At 40.6% G+C, this 19,112-nt stretch overlaps 1 protein-coding gene across 4 annotated transcripts in view; it reads left to right on the top strand.

Annotated features, from left to right (window-relative positions):
- Fam13b (family with sequence similarity 13 member B) overlaps positions 1-19,112 on the top strand; it is a 48,938-nt gene that overhangs the window by 2,598 nt on the left and 27,228 nt on the right. For all 4 annotated transcript variants that reach the window (XM_037197055.1, XM_028886816.2, XM_028886813.2 and 1 more), the window contains exons 2-8: positions 2,911-3,077; positions 4,665-4,856; positions 5,269-5,481; positions 7,008-7,185; positions 7,485-7,626; positions 13,737-13,897; positions 16,561-16,696. In XM_037197055.1, coding sequence (XP_037052950.1) covers positions 4,700-4,856; positions 5,269-5,481; positions 7,008-7,185; positions 7,485-7,626; positions 13,737-13,897; positions 16,561-16,696 — 987 coding nt within the window. In that variant the 5' untranslated portion in view covers positions 2,911-3,077; positions 4,665-4,699. The remainder of the gene's footprint in view (positions 1-2,910; positions 3,078-4,664; positions 4,857-5,268; positions 5,482-7,007; positions 7,186-7,484; positions 7,627-13,736; positions 13,898-16,560; positions 16,697-19,112) is intronic.

Genomic DNA, 19,112 nt, shown 5'->3' with positions numbered 1-19,112 from the left:
ATCCAACTGTAACAAGTAGTTTTTTCTTCATAGAAGCACCAGGTTTTACCCAGAGCATGTGTACAATCCCCTCCCCCACCTTCAGAAAAATAATTTGCATGTGCACTTTTTACAGGGCTGCTGACAGTTGACCTCGGGGTTCTCGATGGCCTTGAACTTGTGATCTTTTTCCCTGCACCTCAGTGTTGAGATTACCAGCTTGCACCCCCAGTTTATGTGGTGTTGGGGACTGAGGAGGGCTTTGGGCATGTGAGGCAAGCACTCTGTCTACCGAGTCACATCTTTAGCCTCTCTGCAAAAATGCTTTTGATTTTTATTTCCCTAAAGACTGGTAGTAGGCAACCTAAAAAGTTTTACTTTAGTGTAAGTGAGGTTTACATGCCATGGTGTGTGTGGGGGAGTCCAGATCCCCTGGAACTGGAGTTAGAGGATTGTAAACAGCTTTGTGGGGGGTGCTACGAATCGACCCAGAGTCTCCTGGAAGAGCAGCCGGTGACCACCGAGCTCTCCAGCCCCATTCCATCTTTTGGTAGGTTCTCGGGGTTGGACTCGGGCTGAAGTGTTATCTTCTCAGATGACCCTACTTTGTGTCAAGTTGGCAAAACCAAACAAGTAGCACGCTTACCAGCTGCATATTTTTGGGGAAGTGTTTATCTCAGATCCATATTTTTATTTTGTTTTGTTTGGTTGGTTTTTTGAGACAGAGTTTCTCTCTTTAGCTTTGGACCCTGTCCTGGAATCCATACCTATTTTTTAACTGAGTTGTTTCCTTGTTATTGAGTTGTAGGTGTGATTTTTTTTTTTTTTAATTTTCTACATGGGTTAAATCTTTTTATTTGAAAAGCTAACATTTCTTAGCATGAATGAATTACTGCAAATTAATATAATATCGTGTTTTACAGATAAACAGCAAAGAAGCTGATTTTATATTTGAACAAGGTTCTTAGCTTAAATTTAGTTCTCAGCTAGATACTGATTCTGTCACATCAGTACTAAAAAGGCATACCTGGTTACACACCTTTAATGCTGGTACCTTGGAGGCAGAGGCAGGCATATCAGGGTTCCAGGCCAGCCAGAGCTACATAGTGACACACTGTCTCAAAAACAAAGCAATAAATAGAATCTCCCCATTAAATGAAGACCCCACTTTAATCAATGAATAAATATTTTCCAAAGAATATTTCTTTGTTAATAAAGTATTTTTGTAGCATGCCAAGAATATGGGAGTAGTTACTATTGTAAAAAAGGGAGTGTGGAATGTATAGATGAACTTGTCTATACTTCGTGTTAATGCAGACGAGTGAATTGGGACTTCTCCAAGAGAGAACAGTAGGTTAATTTGTGAGTAGCTGATTTTAACTAGAAATGGGAACAGTGAAGGATTTGGAATAGAGTGTAACACATACCACTTTAATGCAGCAATCACCCTGTGGCTTCATACATTTTGACAGAACTCGAAGCAGCAGTTTCAGTGAGATCTATATTTGTTAGCTAGAAAGGACATCCACTTAAAAGCTAGTTGCAGCTTGTAGTCACAAGCTCTGAACTTGACCAGTTTTTTCAGCTCTCAGCAGTTTTTCCTGCCCCCTTATCTCACAGGATGGTTGGAGGATTCCATGGGTAGTGAAGTGGAAAGTGCTGGAAATAATAGCATCGGTTCAAATAATTGGATTCTAGTTGGGGAGTTTAGAAGTGTGGAAACAAATAAGTCTTTGAGGTGGAGATTTGCTCAAAGCTCACAAAACAAATAAGGATAGTCCCACCTTTCTTCATTTGTGGAGTTTAGGATTGAACCTGTGGCCTTACGTGTTAGATCAGTGCTTCTGTTGTGTGTGTACATCGGTACATACTTGTGTGCACATGTGGGTGTGGATGCTAGTGTACTTGTGTGAGTTTGAAGGCCAGAGACAGCGTGCAGCGTTGTTCTTGAGGAGCCATCCGTCCGCTTTGGTTTGGGACAGTCTCTCACCAGGAGCTGGGGTTGCAGATTATCCTAGACTAGCTGGTCTGCCTTTGCACCCAGGGACCTGCAGTCTCTGCCTCCCCAGCACTGATGACATGGGCATGCCACCATGCCTGACTTTTTATACAGGTGCCAGGGATGAAACTGAGTCTTTATTCTTGTGGGGAGAGCACTTAACTCTCTTCATCCCCAAGTTCTGCCCTCCACCCCCCTTTTCTCAAAGGAACTTCTTGCCAACTGTAAAATGAAATGAGAAAAGTTTCCATCTCTGGGAACCTATTTGTCTAGAGTAAGTTAGAGAATTCCTCTAATACCCTTTTCTGATTAGAAACAAGTACATTGTAGTTTTATATTAAAAAACAATAAGCTATCCCGGCATGGTTTCACATGCCTGTAATCCTAGCATTTGGTTCCAACCAATTAGGAAGATTGAGAACCATTGTTCTAGTTCCTTAATGTGTTACATCTACGTATGTTATATTTTAGTGTATCGTTTACTACTCTGCTTTGGAAATGCAAGATGACATGTGCTCATGATTGCCCCCCTGGAATAACAGCTGTGGGCAAAGGAAAACAGTTGAGAAATTTTGTGTATTTGAATGATTAGATTTGGCTGGGAGGCAGAGGCAGGATGATCTCTGTAAGCTTGAGGCTAGCCAGCTCTATATAGTGAGACCCTTGGGGTTTTTTTGTTTTGTTTTTGTTTTTTAAAGATTTTGTTCAGTACCTATCTAGGAATAGTTGCTAGATCCTGTAACCCCAGCATTCTGTGGTGGAAACAGGCGGCTCCTGGGAGCTCATTGACTGGTCACTCTTCCTGAACTGGTAAGCTTCAGATTCAGTGAGAGATTCGATCCAAGCATAAGATGGAGAGTACTAAGTACCACACACACAAGCACACATAAAGACAGGAGAATTGAAACAGTCATTTTCTTTTTGTCTTGTAGATTAACTGCTGAAGTACTGATCGAGTTCTGCGTTTCTTCAATGAGGAACTACAGGCTGATCTTCTGCCATAATCTCAAACAACCGTAAATGACAGAAGGATGCTTGCTCAGTGAGGGTAGCTGGTGCAGAAGCCGTTTTTTAACCTTAGGTGTTTAAGTACTCAAAGGTAAGCTTGCTTCGTGGTAATGCCCCGTAAATCTGCCAAGAGTTTCGGAGTTTGCAGTTTATAGCTGCTGTTTAATTCTTTGGTATCAGTGATTCATGTTGTTAGCTGCTATTTGATTAACTTTGAGATTGTGTATTTAGCCGGCACAAAGTACATCAAAGAATAGATGTTGCTTGTCTAAAACTATGTAAATTTATGGTTATTTTCTTATTGGTAAGTTCATTTCTACCATTCCTGAAAATTGGTTGGGTTGTTTCCTGCTCTTGCTGTGGAGCCCTTGATAGAGCTGATAAAGCTGATTCAGTCTTACTTTTTCAAACTTTAGAATCTTGGGGTTCACCTTTTTTTTTATTCATTCAATAATTATTTATGATATTCATTAATTATATTGATTTATTACATTCATATTGTGTCCTGATACGACTGGGATTCACCTTTTATCTGGAGTATCAGTACTTGAAAAAGGTTTTCCTTCTTTTAAAGTTAATCTTTTTTCCTTTTGTTTAGCAATTAATTATTTGGACTGCTTGTTATCTAATGCTTCAGATACTGGAGACTCACTTTCTGAGGCATTCTCTCTTTTCCTCTTTACTGGTCTCCATCCTACAAAATGAAGACAGCTATTTCTTTTGAACTAGCTTGGAGGTCTGGGATTTTTTTTTCCTCACTGAAAGTTTAAGCTTAGAGCTGGGCGGTGGTGGCACACACCTTTAATCCCAGCACTTGGGAGGCAGAGGCAGGTGGATCTCTGTGAGTTCGAGGCTACCCTGGTCTACAGAGCGAGTTCCAGGACAGGTTCTAAAGCTACACAGAGAAACCCTGTCTTGAAAAACCAAAAAAAAAAAAAAAAAAAAAAAAAACCAAACCAAACAGACAAACAAACAAAAAACCAACCCAAAAAAACGTTTAAGCTTAGAACTAAACATTTTTCCTTTCTGGAAAAAAAAAAATAAGTTACAGCTGCTCAGATAGTAATAAATGATTCTTGTTCTTATCAGGCCTTAGTTTATAGAGTGATTGATAGCTAGGCATGCTATATATGGTTGTATCCTAGCAGTTAGGTAGCTGAGGCAGAAGGATTTTGAGTTTAAGGCCAACCTGAGCTTACACTGAGGCCATGTCTCAAAAAAGTCCATCAGTTTATAAAGTGGTTCTTTTCCTGATTACCTGTTTGTGAATTGAGGGTTCATATTGCAGGTTCGGAGATGGACCAGGCTTGGCTTCTACCTAAAACTGTATTACCACTATGCTTTCAGAGTGGAAGTCTTCTTGGGACAAAATTGGCCCTTAATTGTCTTGGGATATTAATGTCACTTTCCAAAAAGTTTTGGATGACCTTTTGACAGTTAAGTGTTCAGTCAGATATTACAGACCAGGTTCTGTAGTAGAGAAAACCTATATAATTACTCCGAGATTTATTTGTAGACTGTATCATGGTCCTGATAATTGGAACATATTTAAATAGATAGTCCACATTCAGGTGTAAAAGCATTTTTTCTTTAATGTATTTACTCATTGCCACCTGTCATTATAGTCTTTTTTTTTTTTTTTCTTTTTCTATTTTCATTTTTGTCTTTCATTTGGCAGAAAAGACAGCTTTGATTTCTGGCTGCAAAAAAGATATGAGGAAGAGCTCCTCCCCTTCCTTGAGTAACTGCAACTCCGATCTTGCTAACAAAATCTTTGGGATTCCACTTGATGAGCTGCAGCAGGGAGGCCATCCAGACAATGCGGTTCCATTCATAGTCCGCCACGTTGTGGACTATATTGAGGAACATGGTATACATTTCCTTCCTTTGAGGGCTAGCTTTTGTCGTGAGGAATCAACTGCTCCTTTTTGATTTTGGATTTAATTTTTTCTTAGTATGGATAGTGAGAAGCAGGAAGACCAATATGAACTCTAAGGCTTTAGTATATATATATATTTTTAAATTGATTTATCTAGAAATGGCAATCGCCCAGCTGAGAACATTCTTTGCGGGGGTACTAGGAACTCTTTCAAGGCTCTAAGGGTGGGGTGAGGTAGACTGTCCCTCAGAGATAATGTGCTGCTAGAGGACCAGTTTGGTATTTAGCCAAATCTGGGGAGCCAGGAAAGCCTTTCCAAAAGTAGGAGAATTTTAAGTTGAGAATGAGTATATGTGGGCAGGCAGTTGAAGGTGTAGCTTAATTCTTACTTGAACTAACCTAGGAGGTCTGGAGCAACAAGGGCTGTTTCAAGTCAATGGGAACGCTGAGACAGTGGAGTGGCTTCGACAGAGATACGACAGTGGAGAAGAGGTGGATCTGGTTAAGGAAGCGGACGTCCCCTCAGCCATTAGCCTCCTTAGGTTTTTCCTGCAGGAGCTCCCTGAGCCCGTCATACCTGGCAGCTTGCACACTCACTTGATGCAGCTTTCTCAAGGTAACAGTTGGATTTTTATCAGTCGTTTATTGTTAGTTTTGGAGTCCCCACGTTTTAGAAATTTGATATGTGGTCAGTTTAGTATAGAGTTTTAGAGATGAATTTTTTTATTTTCTCCATTCCTCTTTGGTTCTATATGGTATAGTTAAGGGAATGACAACTTCTTGGACCTTTGTAGTAGTTCAACATTTTTGAATATGTATTTTTGTGTATATTTGTGTATGAGAGTGTATGTGTTTATGTAGCACTGTGTGTGTATGTATGTATGTGGGAGGACAGCTTTGAATTGTTCCTTAACTTCCCACTTTTACATGGGTTCTGGAGATCCAAATACTCAAGGCATCAGGCTTGTGTGGCAAGTGTTTTATCCACTGAACCATCTCTTCAAACAATTATTTATTTGGTGGTGTGGATGGTGTGCACACTACAGTACGCCTGTGTAGGTCGTAGGACAACTTGCTGGACTTGGTTCTCTACCATGTAGGTTCTGGGTCTTAAGTTAAGGGGATGCCCCAGGATCCCCAATCTGAACTCAGGTACTTAGGCTTGTGCAGTAAGAGTTCTTCTGACTCGGTCCCCCAGACCCTGAAAACATTTTAGACCGCTGTTATCTTACAGAAATGGCCAATATTATCATTACCATAAGTCACCTTTTAACATTTTTTTCTGTGAGTTAATTTTAAGAACCTGCAGAAAAATTAAAAAAAAAAAAAAAAAGAAAGTATTAAATTACTTCATTTTGAAGTATCTCTGAGAAATTCTCCAAAATTAGCCCATCATCCATTAGTGGGATTTCTGAAGGCCCAGTTTCTGTTGTAAAAACGCGTTGATACTGAAGACTCGAGGCCTACCTTACTCACATTCACTTGGTCAAGAAGGAAGCCAGAGCCACTGTGGTGGTTCATGCCCGTAATCCTGTGAGTTTGAGGCCAGCCTGGGCCAGCTGTCCAAAAACAAAACCAGAAAATTTAGAGGAGAAACCCATGTGAGAAACAGAAAGTTGCATCATATTGCCTAGGTTTAATGGTTCTTTTCTGAACACCAAGAGCGAAAAAAATCGTCTGTCACCTCGTTCATTTCTTATTTCCTCAATTGTCTGTGTAGGAAATTGTCACTGATACTTGCCTGTTGATGGCTCCTTAGTAGTTTTGTTGACTGGAAAGTCAGTGTATTTTGACCTCTCAGCATTGGCATTAATTTGGAAACACAAGTGTTGTAGTCATGCCAAAGATAATATGATGAGAAAAGTTAGAGAATCGAGGCGCATGAGTAATAGGTGAGGAAAACTTCCTACAGTAATTGAGAGGCTGAGTCCTTTTTCTCCACCTCCCCTTTTCAAACTTTTCTTTCACTTAAGTGGACTGCAAAGCCCTAAGGCATTGGCCTCTCCAGAGGAAGTGAAGAGGTTTTGAATTATAGTAAAAAAATAATAATAATGATAATGTGGGTGGAGTGATGTGAACTTGGCAAACTATCTGAGCTTTGCTTTTTACTTCATTAAGAAAGCCTGTCATTATGTTTTATAGATTATGATAATGAAGATGAATTTGGAAGAAAGTTGAGGTTCCTCTTGCAGCAGCTTCCACCTGTTAATTACAGTTTGTTGAAGTTTCTGTGTAGGTTTTTAGCCAATGTAGCATCACATCATGAAGAAATTTGGTCTGCAAATTCTTTGGCTGCTGTTTTTGGTCCAGATGTCTTCCAGTAAGTTATTTCACAACTTTGTTTAATTTAGAAAAATTGGATTTGTGAAATGGAATCATTATATTGTCTCCCAAGAATAATAGGATGCTTGATGAGCTATGACTTTTTTTTATAGTCTATCTGATTAATTCTCACAGCATTGCTGTGTTCAGGGTACAAATTAGGTAGGTTTTACAGATAGGGAAACTGAGGTACAGAATGATGACATAAATTGCTCAGTTTCATAAAGTGACTCACTGGTTCTTTTCTCATTTTACCTGTAATTAAGAACTCAGCTCAATTTAAGCTTTTATTCTTAGCATTTACACGGATATGGAAGATATGAAAGAGCAAGAAATTGTGAGCAGGATAATGGCAGGACTTCTGGAAAATTACTATGAGTTTTTTGAAAATGAAGAAGAAGATTTTTCATCAAATGATCTGAGTTCAATTACTGAGCAGGTGAGCATCATTAACATTCTATTTCTTAGAAAATACTAAGAGTACACTCTTAGTGGTTGACACGAACAAAGAATTGACTTAGTAACCTAGAGGTGCTTCTTTTGATTGTCCTTTGTAACTAATGGGTTACACATCCATGTAGCATATGATTGGGTCTATACCCTTATCCCCACTTCTTGATCTCAGTTTAGGTTCTAAGCAAAAGGCATTTATTATTTATTAATGTGTAGTGCTGGGCATTGGACCTCAGTCTTTGAACATGCTAGATAAACATTCTATCACTGAGATAAATGTTCAACTAGGAAAAAGTCAGAGTGCATGGTAGAAATTCTTTTGTACTTCATTCTCCAGCCCCATTATTCACTTAGAAATTGTTTATTTTGTGCAACCCAGGTTGCCCTTGACTTCACCTAACTTCTTTGTCTTGAGTGTTAGGATCCCTGATATGCCCCACACCTGGGTAGTAGATAATTTTAAATCCTCTGATTTATTGGATTTATTCAAACCCATTATTTATATATTGAATTTTGGACCGTTTTATTTTGGGGTTTTATTGTTTGTGTGAAGATAATGGTATTAATTTAGCCCAGATTGGCCTGGAACTGAGTAGGTAGCCTAAGCTAGTCTTAAATTATCAATAGTCCTCTTGCATTGGCTTCCCAGTGCTGGGATTACAGGTGTGGGCTACCATGCCTGGCTTTTAAAATCTGGTGTTATTACGATTTTTATTCATTCATTCATTCATTTCGAGGGATGATCTTGTGTGGCTCAGGCTTGCCTCAAACTTGTATGTAGGCGAGAATGACCTTGAACTTCTGATCTTCCTGCCTCTGCCTTCCAAGTGTTGGTGGGATTATAGGTGTTCACTACCACACTTGGTTTTATGAAGTACTGTGCACACTTTTCCTTAGTGCTTGCATTATACTTGATTTCTTTTTCCTTTATGAAATAAGAATGTTGGAACTTGAATAAAAATTTTTTAAAGCATTATTTAGACTCCTCATGTTTAGAATTTGTGAGTTAGATATATGTTTGAAAGTTTTTCTTCTACAAAATTCAAGTAGTTTGTCACCACTTTTGTTTATGTATGTATGTATGTATGTATGTATGTATGTATGTATTTTTTTTTTTTTTTTTATGTATGTATTTATTTTGAGATAGAGTCTTACTGTATATCTCTGGCTGCCCTGTAACTAACTATGCAGACCACAGACTGGCCTCCAATACATAGATCTGTGTGCCTGTGCAGCTTGGGTGCTGGGATTAAAGGCTTGTTCCCTCATACCTGGCTAGTTTATTGAGGTAGGATCTCATGTAACACACAGTTGACCTTGCTGTGTAGCATAGATTGGCCTTGAATTACTGATACCCTACCTCAATCTTGTGAGCTCTGAGATTACACTTAGCTCCACATGAGTGTTGCTTGAGAATAAACGTCAAGAGGACAGGTCGATGGCTGTGTCATAAAGTTTTTTGTTTTTGTTTGAGACAGGGTCTCATGCAACCCAAGCTGACCTGAAACTCCTTATAGCGCCAAGGCTTGCCTTGAGTTTCTGATTCTATGTCTTCCCTTCTCCACTATGCTTGGTTGACACTTAACTTTAATGCCTTGATGGTTATAAACCCATCTATTAAGGAATTCTCTGTGTCATCCTTCTTTAAATTACATTTTAATCCAGTAGCTTTTTTCGATTCAAAATTAATGGCGGTCCAAAATGTAATAGCAGTCTGTGTGTGTGTGTGTGTGTGTGTGTGTGTGTGTGTGTGATTTTCTATGTTTCTAAGATGTTTGACTTGTTAGAAATTGATGACAGCTTGACCTACTATTGTTCATAGACTCCTAAAATTTGGTTATGCTTTATATTGTTATATAATCTTGTGGTCTTCTGTCTTATAATTTCCTTACGTGTGCTGAACTTTCTGTTTATATGTCAGTATTTTTATATTTTTTTAAACATTAGAAAAATTGGCTTTAAACTATTATTGCGGTTTACATTACATAGGATGATGCTTAAATTGAGTAGGACTGAAGAGGTATGTTGAGTTCTGTCGGGTTTGCCCATAGAAAAGATACCAGTCTATTGAGCAAAATAGTGCCAAGAAGTAGGGTAGTGAGGTGTTTTTCAAGTTGTGCGTGCTTGGTGACTTCAGAGGCCAGAAGAGGGTGTTAGATCTCCTGAACTGGAGTTACATGTGATTGTCAGCCACGATATGGGTGCTGGGTCCTGGAGGAGCAGCCAGTAAGTACTCTGAACCCCTGAGCCTTCTTTCTAGCCCCTGGGGTCTATTTTCTTACCCATTTAAATAAACTTCTTGATTAAAGTGGTTACAAGTAACAGAAGTACAGATTTGTGAAGCTTGTTTCTCTTAAACAGTTTTGATAAACCTCAGTTTGATTTGTTCATAGGATTGATGAGGTATTTGAGTGCAGGTAGAATAGTCCTGAACTCAGCCTAGTTGTGTTGAAGTTGCTTTAACTTAACTACTTCTTAAGGCTCATTTATATATTTAAGGATAGCAGCAAGTATGGCTGTCTGGCAGTGCTTTGCTTTTTATTTTATTTAATCCTGGTAATTGAAGGAAGCCAAGTTTATTCAGCACTGTTTTGGAGTTTCATCCCATTAACTCAAGTATTTAGTTGTTAAACTCTTGTGAAGGTGGTAGGCAGTCTTACGCAGCATGTGTGTTGAAATGATGAATAGGGAATGCTTGAGAAATGACTTGACAGAAGTCAGGTGGACTTTGATTGGACTGTTCAAATGAATGAAAATCCAGGAGGGGGTTTGAAGTGATAATTACATTCCTTTATACGTTTGAGAAGGCAGGTAGCAGCATTCTCCACAGTCTGGAGTCTGGAGAGCAGGCATTTCATGAGGCCATAGAGAAGGGAATGAGAGAAGAGATGTAAGTAGGGGTGAAGGTTTCCGCAGGGGAAGTTGAGGCAGCTACATAGTTCAAAGTGAATTATAAATAAACAGAAATTGTTGAGCAGCAGGTCAGGTGGACAGAGTAAAGATGAAGAACTTGTGAAGATTAGTGTGGAGGGAGAGGACATTTGACTCTGTCCTTTATGACCTCTCTTGATCTCAGTAATTGAGTTAGTTATTACTGGAGATGTCCCATTGATCGTGCTAGGAATTGTAATTGAGAAGAAGAAAATCCTACAGGTTGTATTTTTAGTTGTGATTATAATAGTGTTGATAAAAATACTGGAGATTGCTGGTTATGTAAGGTTTATTGACTTGAATATGATACATTCAGTATGAAGTAGTATAAGACTTTCCTAGTTCCCAAGAGCTATTGTGTATAGAAATGATTTTTTATAAATAATTATGAATTGTTTTTTAAATTTTGTATGTGTGATGTGTGTGTGTGTGTGTGTGTGTGTGTGTGTGTGTGTGTGTGTGTGTAGGCTAGAGGACAACATTGGGCTTCTTGCTCTGTTGCTCCTCACCTTACCCTAGGAGGCAGGGCCTCTCACTGAAGTGGGTGCTCAGGGACTGCTTAGATTAGCTGGTCAGTGTGTGCTGGGGATCTCCTGACTCCCTATCCTCAGTGCTAGAGTCACAGATGGACGTGACCATGTCTGACTTTTATGGGCTTTGTGGATCCAGGTTGAGGTCCCAATGCTTATGTAAAATGCCATTTGAGCCAGCTGAGGCATCCAAATGAGCCATCTCCCCAGCTCCTAATGACTTCATTTTAGCATGTATGTTTGATATGCATATGTGTTCGTATGTATGTGCGTACACTGGTGCAGGGGTGCATGCACATGTGTATGCCTGTGTGTGTGGAGGCTAGAGGTTGACATTAGTGTCTTTCTGGAATGCTTTCTTCCTTGTGTATTGTGGTAGGGTCTCATTAATTCCCAGAACTCACTGACTTGGGCTAGTCTAGCTAGCTACTTGCTTTGGAATCCTGTCTCTGCTTCTTGAGCGCTGGGGTTACAGGCAGACTGCTACTCTCATCTGGCTTTGCACTTGGGCTCTGGGATCTGAACTCTATCCTCATACGTGCGTGGTGAGCACTGGACCCTCTGAGCCCCCTCCTCAGTCTCCAGAATGATTTATGAAAGTGATACATGTCAAAAGAGTACCTTTTAACCAAAAGATAGGTAGACCGGATAAGTATTTATTCTGTTCAAATAAAATGATTTTAAGTCTATTTATTGTGTATGTGGAGGTCAGAGGACAGTCTGGAGAATTTTTTTCCCTCAGCTGCGTGGGTTCTGGGGAACAAACTTAAGGACATCTACTCAGGCTTTATGGCAGTGCTTGTACCTGCTGAGCTATCTACTCAGTTCACTGCCCCTCTGAGCGTTTTTCATCATGGTTTTATTGGTAGATGAGGCATTGCATTTATAAGCATAACAAATTGAATGGAGTCTCTCATATTTGCAAACTGAAGCCATGGACTTTTTAGAAATGTTTTTTGAGATGCCATATGTTGACCCATGTCCCTGAGCAGTGTCCAGCCGTTGACTGTTGTTAGTGTTTCATCTGACAAATGGCGGCAGTTCCTGTTGAAGAGGCTCCCACTTGGGGGTGGAGTCCAGTTTAGGCAGCCGTGTTGGCAAGACTTTCTGGGTGCAGTCTAACATTTCTAGGAGACACAGTCTCACAGCAGACTTTCTGTCCCTCTGGCTTCCACAGCCTCCGTGCCCTCTTCCTCAGTGGTCTGAGCTTTAGGTGCAGGAGTGGTGGTGTAGATAATCGGTTAGAGCTGCTTCCACACAGCCGCTTGTTCTCTGCAGTTTGATCAGCTGTGGTTTTCTGTAATGGTCTCTGGCACAGGATGTGCTGCTCAGTATTTTAATGACTAATATTAACTTATAAAAGCTATTAGGTTACTTATAGATAATTTCTTCTTTGGTATAATTTATTTTTGAGACAGGGTCTTGCTGAGTAGCTCAGGTTGGCCTGGAAGTCACTCTGGAGCCCAGACAGGCTTGAACTCTTAGAGGTGTGCCACCACATCTAACTGCTGCTTTTGGACAACCTTAAAATATGTTTCACTTAAAAACGTTTTATTGGCCGAGCAGTGGTGGCGCACGCCTTTAGTCCTAGCACTCGGGAGACAGAGGCAGGTGGTTCCAGGACAGCCAAGGCTACATAAAATAACCCTGTCTTGAAAAACAAAAAATGTTTTATTGACTTTACTTTTGTATCTTAGTTATTTGCTTTTGTTAGTGATTAGTTAGTATAGTTGGTTTGATGATGGAGACTTTTGAATAAATCCTACTAGAAAAATATAATTACAACTTTGTGCTTATTAGTTAAAATGTAAGTTCTTTATAAGATTAGTTAGAAAATTATTAGATTATAAAAGTGGTTAGAAAATGAAGCTTTAAAATTTTTTGAGACAGGTCTTACTGTGCAGTCCTGGCCAACTGGAACCTCCAGTGTTCCTCCTGTGCTGGAATTGTAGACATGTACTACCAGACCCAACAAAAGGGAAACAGTCTTACTGTTCAGTGCAAGCTTTTTCCCAGTTATAACATTATTCTTTTTTGTCATGCATCAAAATGCTGTTTCATATAAGAAAAATGAAAATTAAAAAGTTACATTTGTCTTGTTTATACACTTGTTTATTATTTATTTAGTTTTATAGTGCTGGGGATTAGAACTGGGGCCTTGTGCATGTTAGGTAAATGTTTTCCCTGTTCTATAATTTTATTTTGATATAAAAATGTTGACACTTTATAGGAGAGATTGGTATTAGGAAATGAATTTTTGTTTTGTTTTTTTGAGACAGGGTTTCTCTGTAACAGCTCTGGCTATCCTGAGGAAATGAAATCTTTTTTTTTTTTTTTTTTTAAAGATTTATTTATTTATGTATACAGTGTTCTGCTTGCATGTGTCCCTTCAGGCCAGAAGAGGGCACCAGATCTCATTACAGATGGTTGTGAGCCACCATGTGGTTGCTGGGAATTGAACTCAGGACCTCTGGAAGAACAACCAGTGCTCTTAACCTCTGAGTCATCTCTCCAGCCCATGAGGAAATGCAATCTTAAAACAAATGACTTGATTCACAGTATTTTTAGAGTAGTGTATCTTAGATAAGTCTTAAAAGCTTTATTAAATTTAATCTTGAAATTCCTTTTTATGTAGGTTAATGAACTTTCTGAGGAAGAAGAGGAAGATGAAAAGCTGGAGCATATAGAAGAACTTCCAGAAGAAGGTGTAGACAAGTCAGATGGCATGCCAGAGGGGTTGCAGTTAAGGATGACTGAAAACATCCTGGAACCAGACAGTGTTACAGCATCAGCCAGGTAAAGGCTTGAGTTGAGCCAGCTTTAGCTTCTGAGGGTTCCAGGCTCACTGTAGACTCTAGCACTAAACACCAAGAGAACTAACTGCCTGTGAGGCTGAGCCGGGCATAGCGGGCATAGCCGGGCTACAGCCAGTGTTGGAGAGTCACCTGGCACGTGCATGTTCCTATAATCGCAGTGTTTGGGAGGCAGAGAGGCAGGAGGATCTCTTCCAGCAGACCAGGCTGTGCAGGCTGTATACGTAAGACCCTTTTCTTGGTGGGGGCGGGGTGGGGGGAGACATTTGAGTATCAAAGAGCAAGAAGAAAACTAAAAGCTGTTAGGAGTTTTCATTTCCCAGTGTCACACTTTTCTTCAGAAATAAAGGCTTGTGTGTATAATTCTTACAATTTGTTTTTATATTAGCTAATTAGTTAGGTTTGGTTAAAGTTTTAGTACCCTTGATTTCTAGAGATGTAGTACTGTGATTGAACTGACTGTGTTACTTATCTGCTTGCTGCTGTGACGAAACACCATGATCAGGCAACCTTTAAAGAAACCGTTTAATTGGGCTTATGGCTGGAGAGGATTGCAGTCGATGATGGTGGAGCAAAGGCATGGTTGACAGGACCGCTAAGAGCTCACATCTTGATCCCCAAGCAGGGGGCGGGGTGAGGGTGGGGAGACAGGGAGGAGAGAGGGAGAGGAGAGAGAGACACAGAGAGCGCACCCTCGTGGACAGGTGAGCATGTGCACACAGGGAATGGCGCTGGCCTTTTGAGACTTGAAGCCTGTCTGCAGTGACACACCTCCCAACAGGGAACACTACCCAGGTCTTCTCAAGCAGTTTCACTGGTGGGGGCTTACTGCAGTGGCTGTTCTCATCCAAATTACCACATTGGTGTTTAAAAGTAGGTTGTTTTTAAATTATGTGTGTATGTGGGGGGAGGGGGTTATGTATGTGTGAATGCAGTGCCTGTGGAGGACAAGAGAGGTCGCATCTCCTTGAGCTGGAGTTCTGAGGCTTTTGTAAACTGCCTGGCCTGGGTGCTGGAAACCAAATTCGGCTCTCTTAAAGCTGAGCCATCTCTTCAGCCTCTTGAACTGACTTGTATTTGTAGCTTCAAGGTTAGGATTGGGTTGACCAGGAGCACAAGGCTAGAACTGCAAGTACTGTGATACTACTGACCAGTTTGTTTTTAAGTTTATTTTGTATGTGTGTTCCATTTTTTTTTGTTTATACAATGTATTTTTCTGTGTGTATGAGTGTTTTGTATGCATGCATGCATGCATGTATGTGTGTACCATGTTCATGCTTGGTACCCATGAAAGTCAGAAGAAGGCATTGGATTCCCTGGGATTGGAGTTACAGTTGGTTGTGAGCTATCATGTCAGTGCTGGGAATGAACCAAGGTCCTCCAGAAGAGTGACCAGTGCTTTTAGCTACTGAGGCAATTCTTCAGCTCTAAAAACAAATCTTAAAGACAAAATCCCCAGATCATTTCATTCCTTTAACTCTTTTCAGTATCATCCTGTTTTATTTATAATAAACAGAATTATCAAGTGGACGATAGAGTCTATATAACTGATCTGCCCCACCTGTCTCTTGGGTAATACTCCTTTGGTCGTTCCCTTCTGGCTACAGCAGAATTCCTCAAATGTGCTGTTATGTTCTCCCCTTGAGCCTTGGTCGTAGAACAGTACCCATAGCAGGGTGTGGGCCAAGTGGGAAGAGAGCACATGGTATCGGAGGAGGAAAGTGGGAGAAACATGACAGAGAACCAGACAAAGGAATTCTGTGGCGTTTGATCCTGAAACCTTGTGTCCCTCTCAGGCATTGCTCTCATTTCACCACTGGAAAGGACTCTGTTCCATCACTGGTAGTGTTATCTAATCAAAAGTCCATGTGTTTAGAACTGTGTAACTTGGAAAGTTACTTAGAAAGCTACTGCTGTTGTATCTGATAAGGTACTCGTGATGGTGTCCAGGACTAAGCTTGTATTTAACTAGGACAAGCAGTATTATATGTAGGAGTGTTTGTTTATAAAGGAAATCGAGCATAGTATTTTTGCTTATGAGAATTCTTACAAGGTCTGTTAATAACATTCAGAGAAGAATAAAAACACGTAGCAGATTTACTGTAACTCAGCAAGAGAAAATACATATGTATTTATGAAGATGTGTTTTCTTTAATAAGTAAACATTCTGTTAGCCAGCTCGATGGTATACAGAAAGCTGGGCTGACAGTATTTGTAGATAGTCCGGTCAGAGCCTGGATATAGCAGGTGCAGGCTCCTCATACAGAGCCAGCTTCTCTACCAGCTTCTGTCAGGCAGAGCTCAGGATGATGTCCAGTGGCTCTGACAGTGAAGAGGAGCTGCCTCTAATCTTATTTTCCAGGAAGTTGAGGCAAGCAGATTGCCATTTTGAGGTCAGCTGGACTACATGGTAGGACCCACCCATAAGTGAAGATTTATGAATTATTTATTTGCTTTGAAATGCATGTAGTCCAGGCTGGCCCCACACTCTTTTGTGTAGCCTAGGGTTACCTTGAACTCTTGAACTTCTGCCTTCATCTCCCACATGCCAGGATTACAGACTGGGCCACCACACCCAACATAGGTCATGATTGTTACTCAATTGTTTCAAAGGCCTGATCTGATTTTTTTTAAAAAACTTACTAGGGTTGCTGCTGCTGCTGCTGCTGCTGCTACTGCCAGTGATGGTAACGTAAAGTGTTCAAACCCTGTGGCTGGGACGACTGCAGATAATGAAGTCATGCAGCAAGATCTTACATTGGAGGGTCAGAAAAATAATCAGGTAAGAAATGCTAGAAGCATCATTCTAATTGTCCCACGTGTTCCTTTGACAGCAAAAGTTATAGCTGATTAATTTTGCTAACATAGATGTCTCTTTTGTATACATTCTCTGTAGAATTTAGGAATCATGTTAGGTAGAGAGGAAGCGTAAAGCACCTTATTTTTATTATTTTTAATCTTTTGTGTATGTTTGTTTGTGAGTGCAAGCTTATGCATGCCATGGTACATGTGTGGAGGTCAGAAGGCAGCCCTTGGTGCTAATCTTGGCATTCAGTCTTGTTTGAGACAGGATGTGTTGTTTTGCTCCTGTATACACCAGGCTGTTTGGCCCAGGAGCTTCGGAGGATCAACTTGTCCCCTAGCCAGCTTTGCTGTAGGCACTGGGATGGCAGATTTGTACTGCTGCGCTTTACTTGGGTTTGGGATTTAAATTCAACTCCTCGAGTTTATGTGGCAAGCACTTGTACCCAATTAGCCATCCCCCATCCCAAGGGCCTTTTTGTTTTAGACAGGGTCTTACTGTATAGCCCTGGCTGGCATGGAACTCTCTACATAGACCAGGCTGCCCCTCTTCATACGGGGATTAAAGGTGTGTGCCTTCATGTCAGTGTCAAACACATTTTAAAATTTTCTAGGAAGTATTTCTGGGAAGGAAGTTTATGACTCCAGCTGAGGTAGCTAGTGGTATTATGGTTGAGCTTTATTAGTTTCAAAGCTTTCTGTATTTCTTAGTACTTTTGAAGAACATAGTATAGTAACATTTTTTTTCCTCTTTTCCCTTTGCAGTTCTTAGTTGAAAGTAGACTCCTGTAACAAAAGACCGATTTAAATGAAAACTTTTTTTTTTATTGTGAACTTCATATGGGTATGGGTGTTTTGCATGTACCACATGGCGTGCTTAGTGGAGGCCCAGAGGCCAAAAGAGGAGGCATTGGAACTCCTGGGAAGGGAGTAAAAATTGTGAGCTGCCATGTGGGGTCTGGGGATTGCTCCCAGGCCCTCCTGAGAGAGCAGCAGTGCTCTTAACTGCTTGCTGACTGTCTCTCTAGCTCTCACTATATTCCCTGGCTGGCCTGGAACTTGCTATGTAGACCAGGCTGGCCTTGAACTCACAGAGGTTAGTTTACCTTTCTTTCCTAATTGAATTGCTGGGATTAAAGGAGTGGGCCACCATGCCTGGCAACAAGACACAAAAGATGAGATAAACAAGCTTAATAAATTATACCTCAAGTACAGGTGGGAATTGGAGGAAACAGTGAATCTCTAAAGATGGCTTAACCAGCACTAGTGTCCAGAATCGAGGATAGGTGTGTAGGAGATGACCAGGAAAAGGCATTTGAGCCATCCAAAGGCTTTAGTCCTGTTAGGGCAGAGTGATAGAAACCCTGGCGCTACAGCCACCGTTCACAGCCACCGTTCTCTTCCTGGCGGAGGAGATGCAGTACAAATGAAATGCCTTATGTGCGAGATGTTCTGATACAAAGGGTAGTGCTTGTTTCCCCATTTGTCACTGTCTAAACAATCAGCTCGGTAATGTCTGAGAGGCCTGTGATGTACGGCACGGTCAGAATGCTACGTTCAAGATCTGCAACTATAGAAAACTCGGGAACACTTTTGAAAATGGCTGAACTGTTGGTTGTGCTGCATAAGCCACTGGCACAATTGTTTTAAAGAAACACTTCCGAGTACAAACCTAGAAGCTGGGTCTGTGTGTCAGCGGGACAGGACACACCTGGATTTGATACCAAGGTCTAAAAGAAAACAAAGTGTAAAAGCAGCATCTGAGCCGTGCTTGTTCGTTTGTTTTTTGTTTTTCAAAACAAAGTTTCTCTGTGTAGTTTTTGGTGCCTGTCCTGGATCTCGCTCTGTAGACCAGGCTGGCCTTGAACTCACAGAGATCCACCTGGCTCTGCCTCCTAGTGCTGGGATTAAAGGCGTGAGCCACCACTGCCTGGCCTGAGCCATATTTTTAAAAGACATACTTGTGTATTTTAACACATTTATTTAGTCTTTTTGAAACTGGGTCTCACTGTGTATCTCTGGCTGGCCTATAACTTGCTGTCTAAACCAGGCTGGAACTCCGAGGCTCTGTCTGCCTTGTGAGTGCTGGGATTAAAGGTGCACCACCATACCTGGCATTTTTTTTTTTAACACTTTTAAATAAATGAATACATAAGGAAGTTTTCTTCAGTATGTTACTATTGTAAATCATACAGAAAAGTAGGTGTAATAAGTAGCTTAGAGTTGTCACACTTACCCATCTTTTTCTTTTCCTTTTCATGTAGTCCCTAAACTTAGGTTCTTTTGCCTCTTAAGTATGTGCTGTCATGCTTTGTATATTTTTACTTTTGTATGTAGAAATTGGCCTCAGTTACAGAACAACCCCTGTATCATTAGTGCTGGGATTACAAGTATGA

The sequence above is a fragment of the Peromyscus leucopus genome, chromosome 19 (assembly GCF_004664715.2).
Source record: "Peromyscus leucopus breed LL Stock chromosome 19, UCI_PerLeu_2.1, whole genome shotgun sequence".
Taxonomy (NCBI): Eukaryota; Metazoa; Chordata; class Mammalia; order Rodentia; family Cricetidae; genus Peromyscus; species Peromyscus leucopus.
The sequence above is the reverse complement of the archived record's forward strand: the minus strand, read 5'-3'. Positions and strand labels throughout refer to the sequence as shown.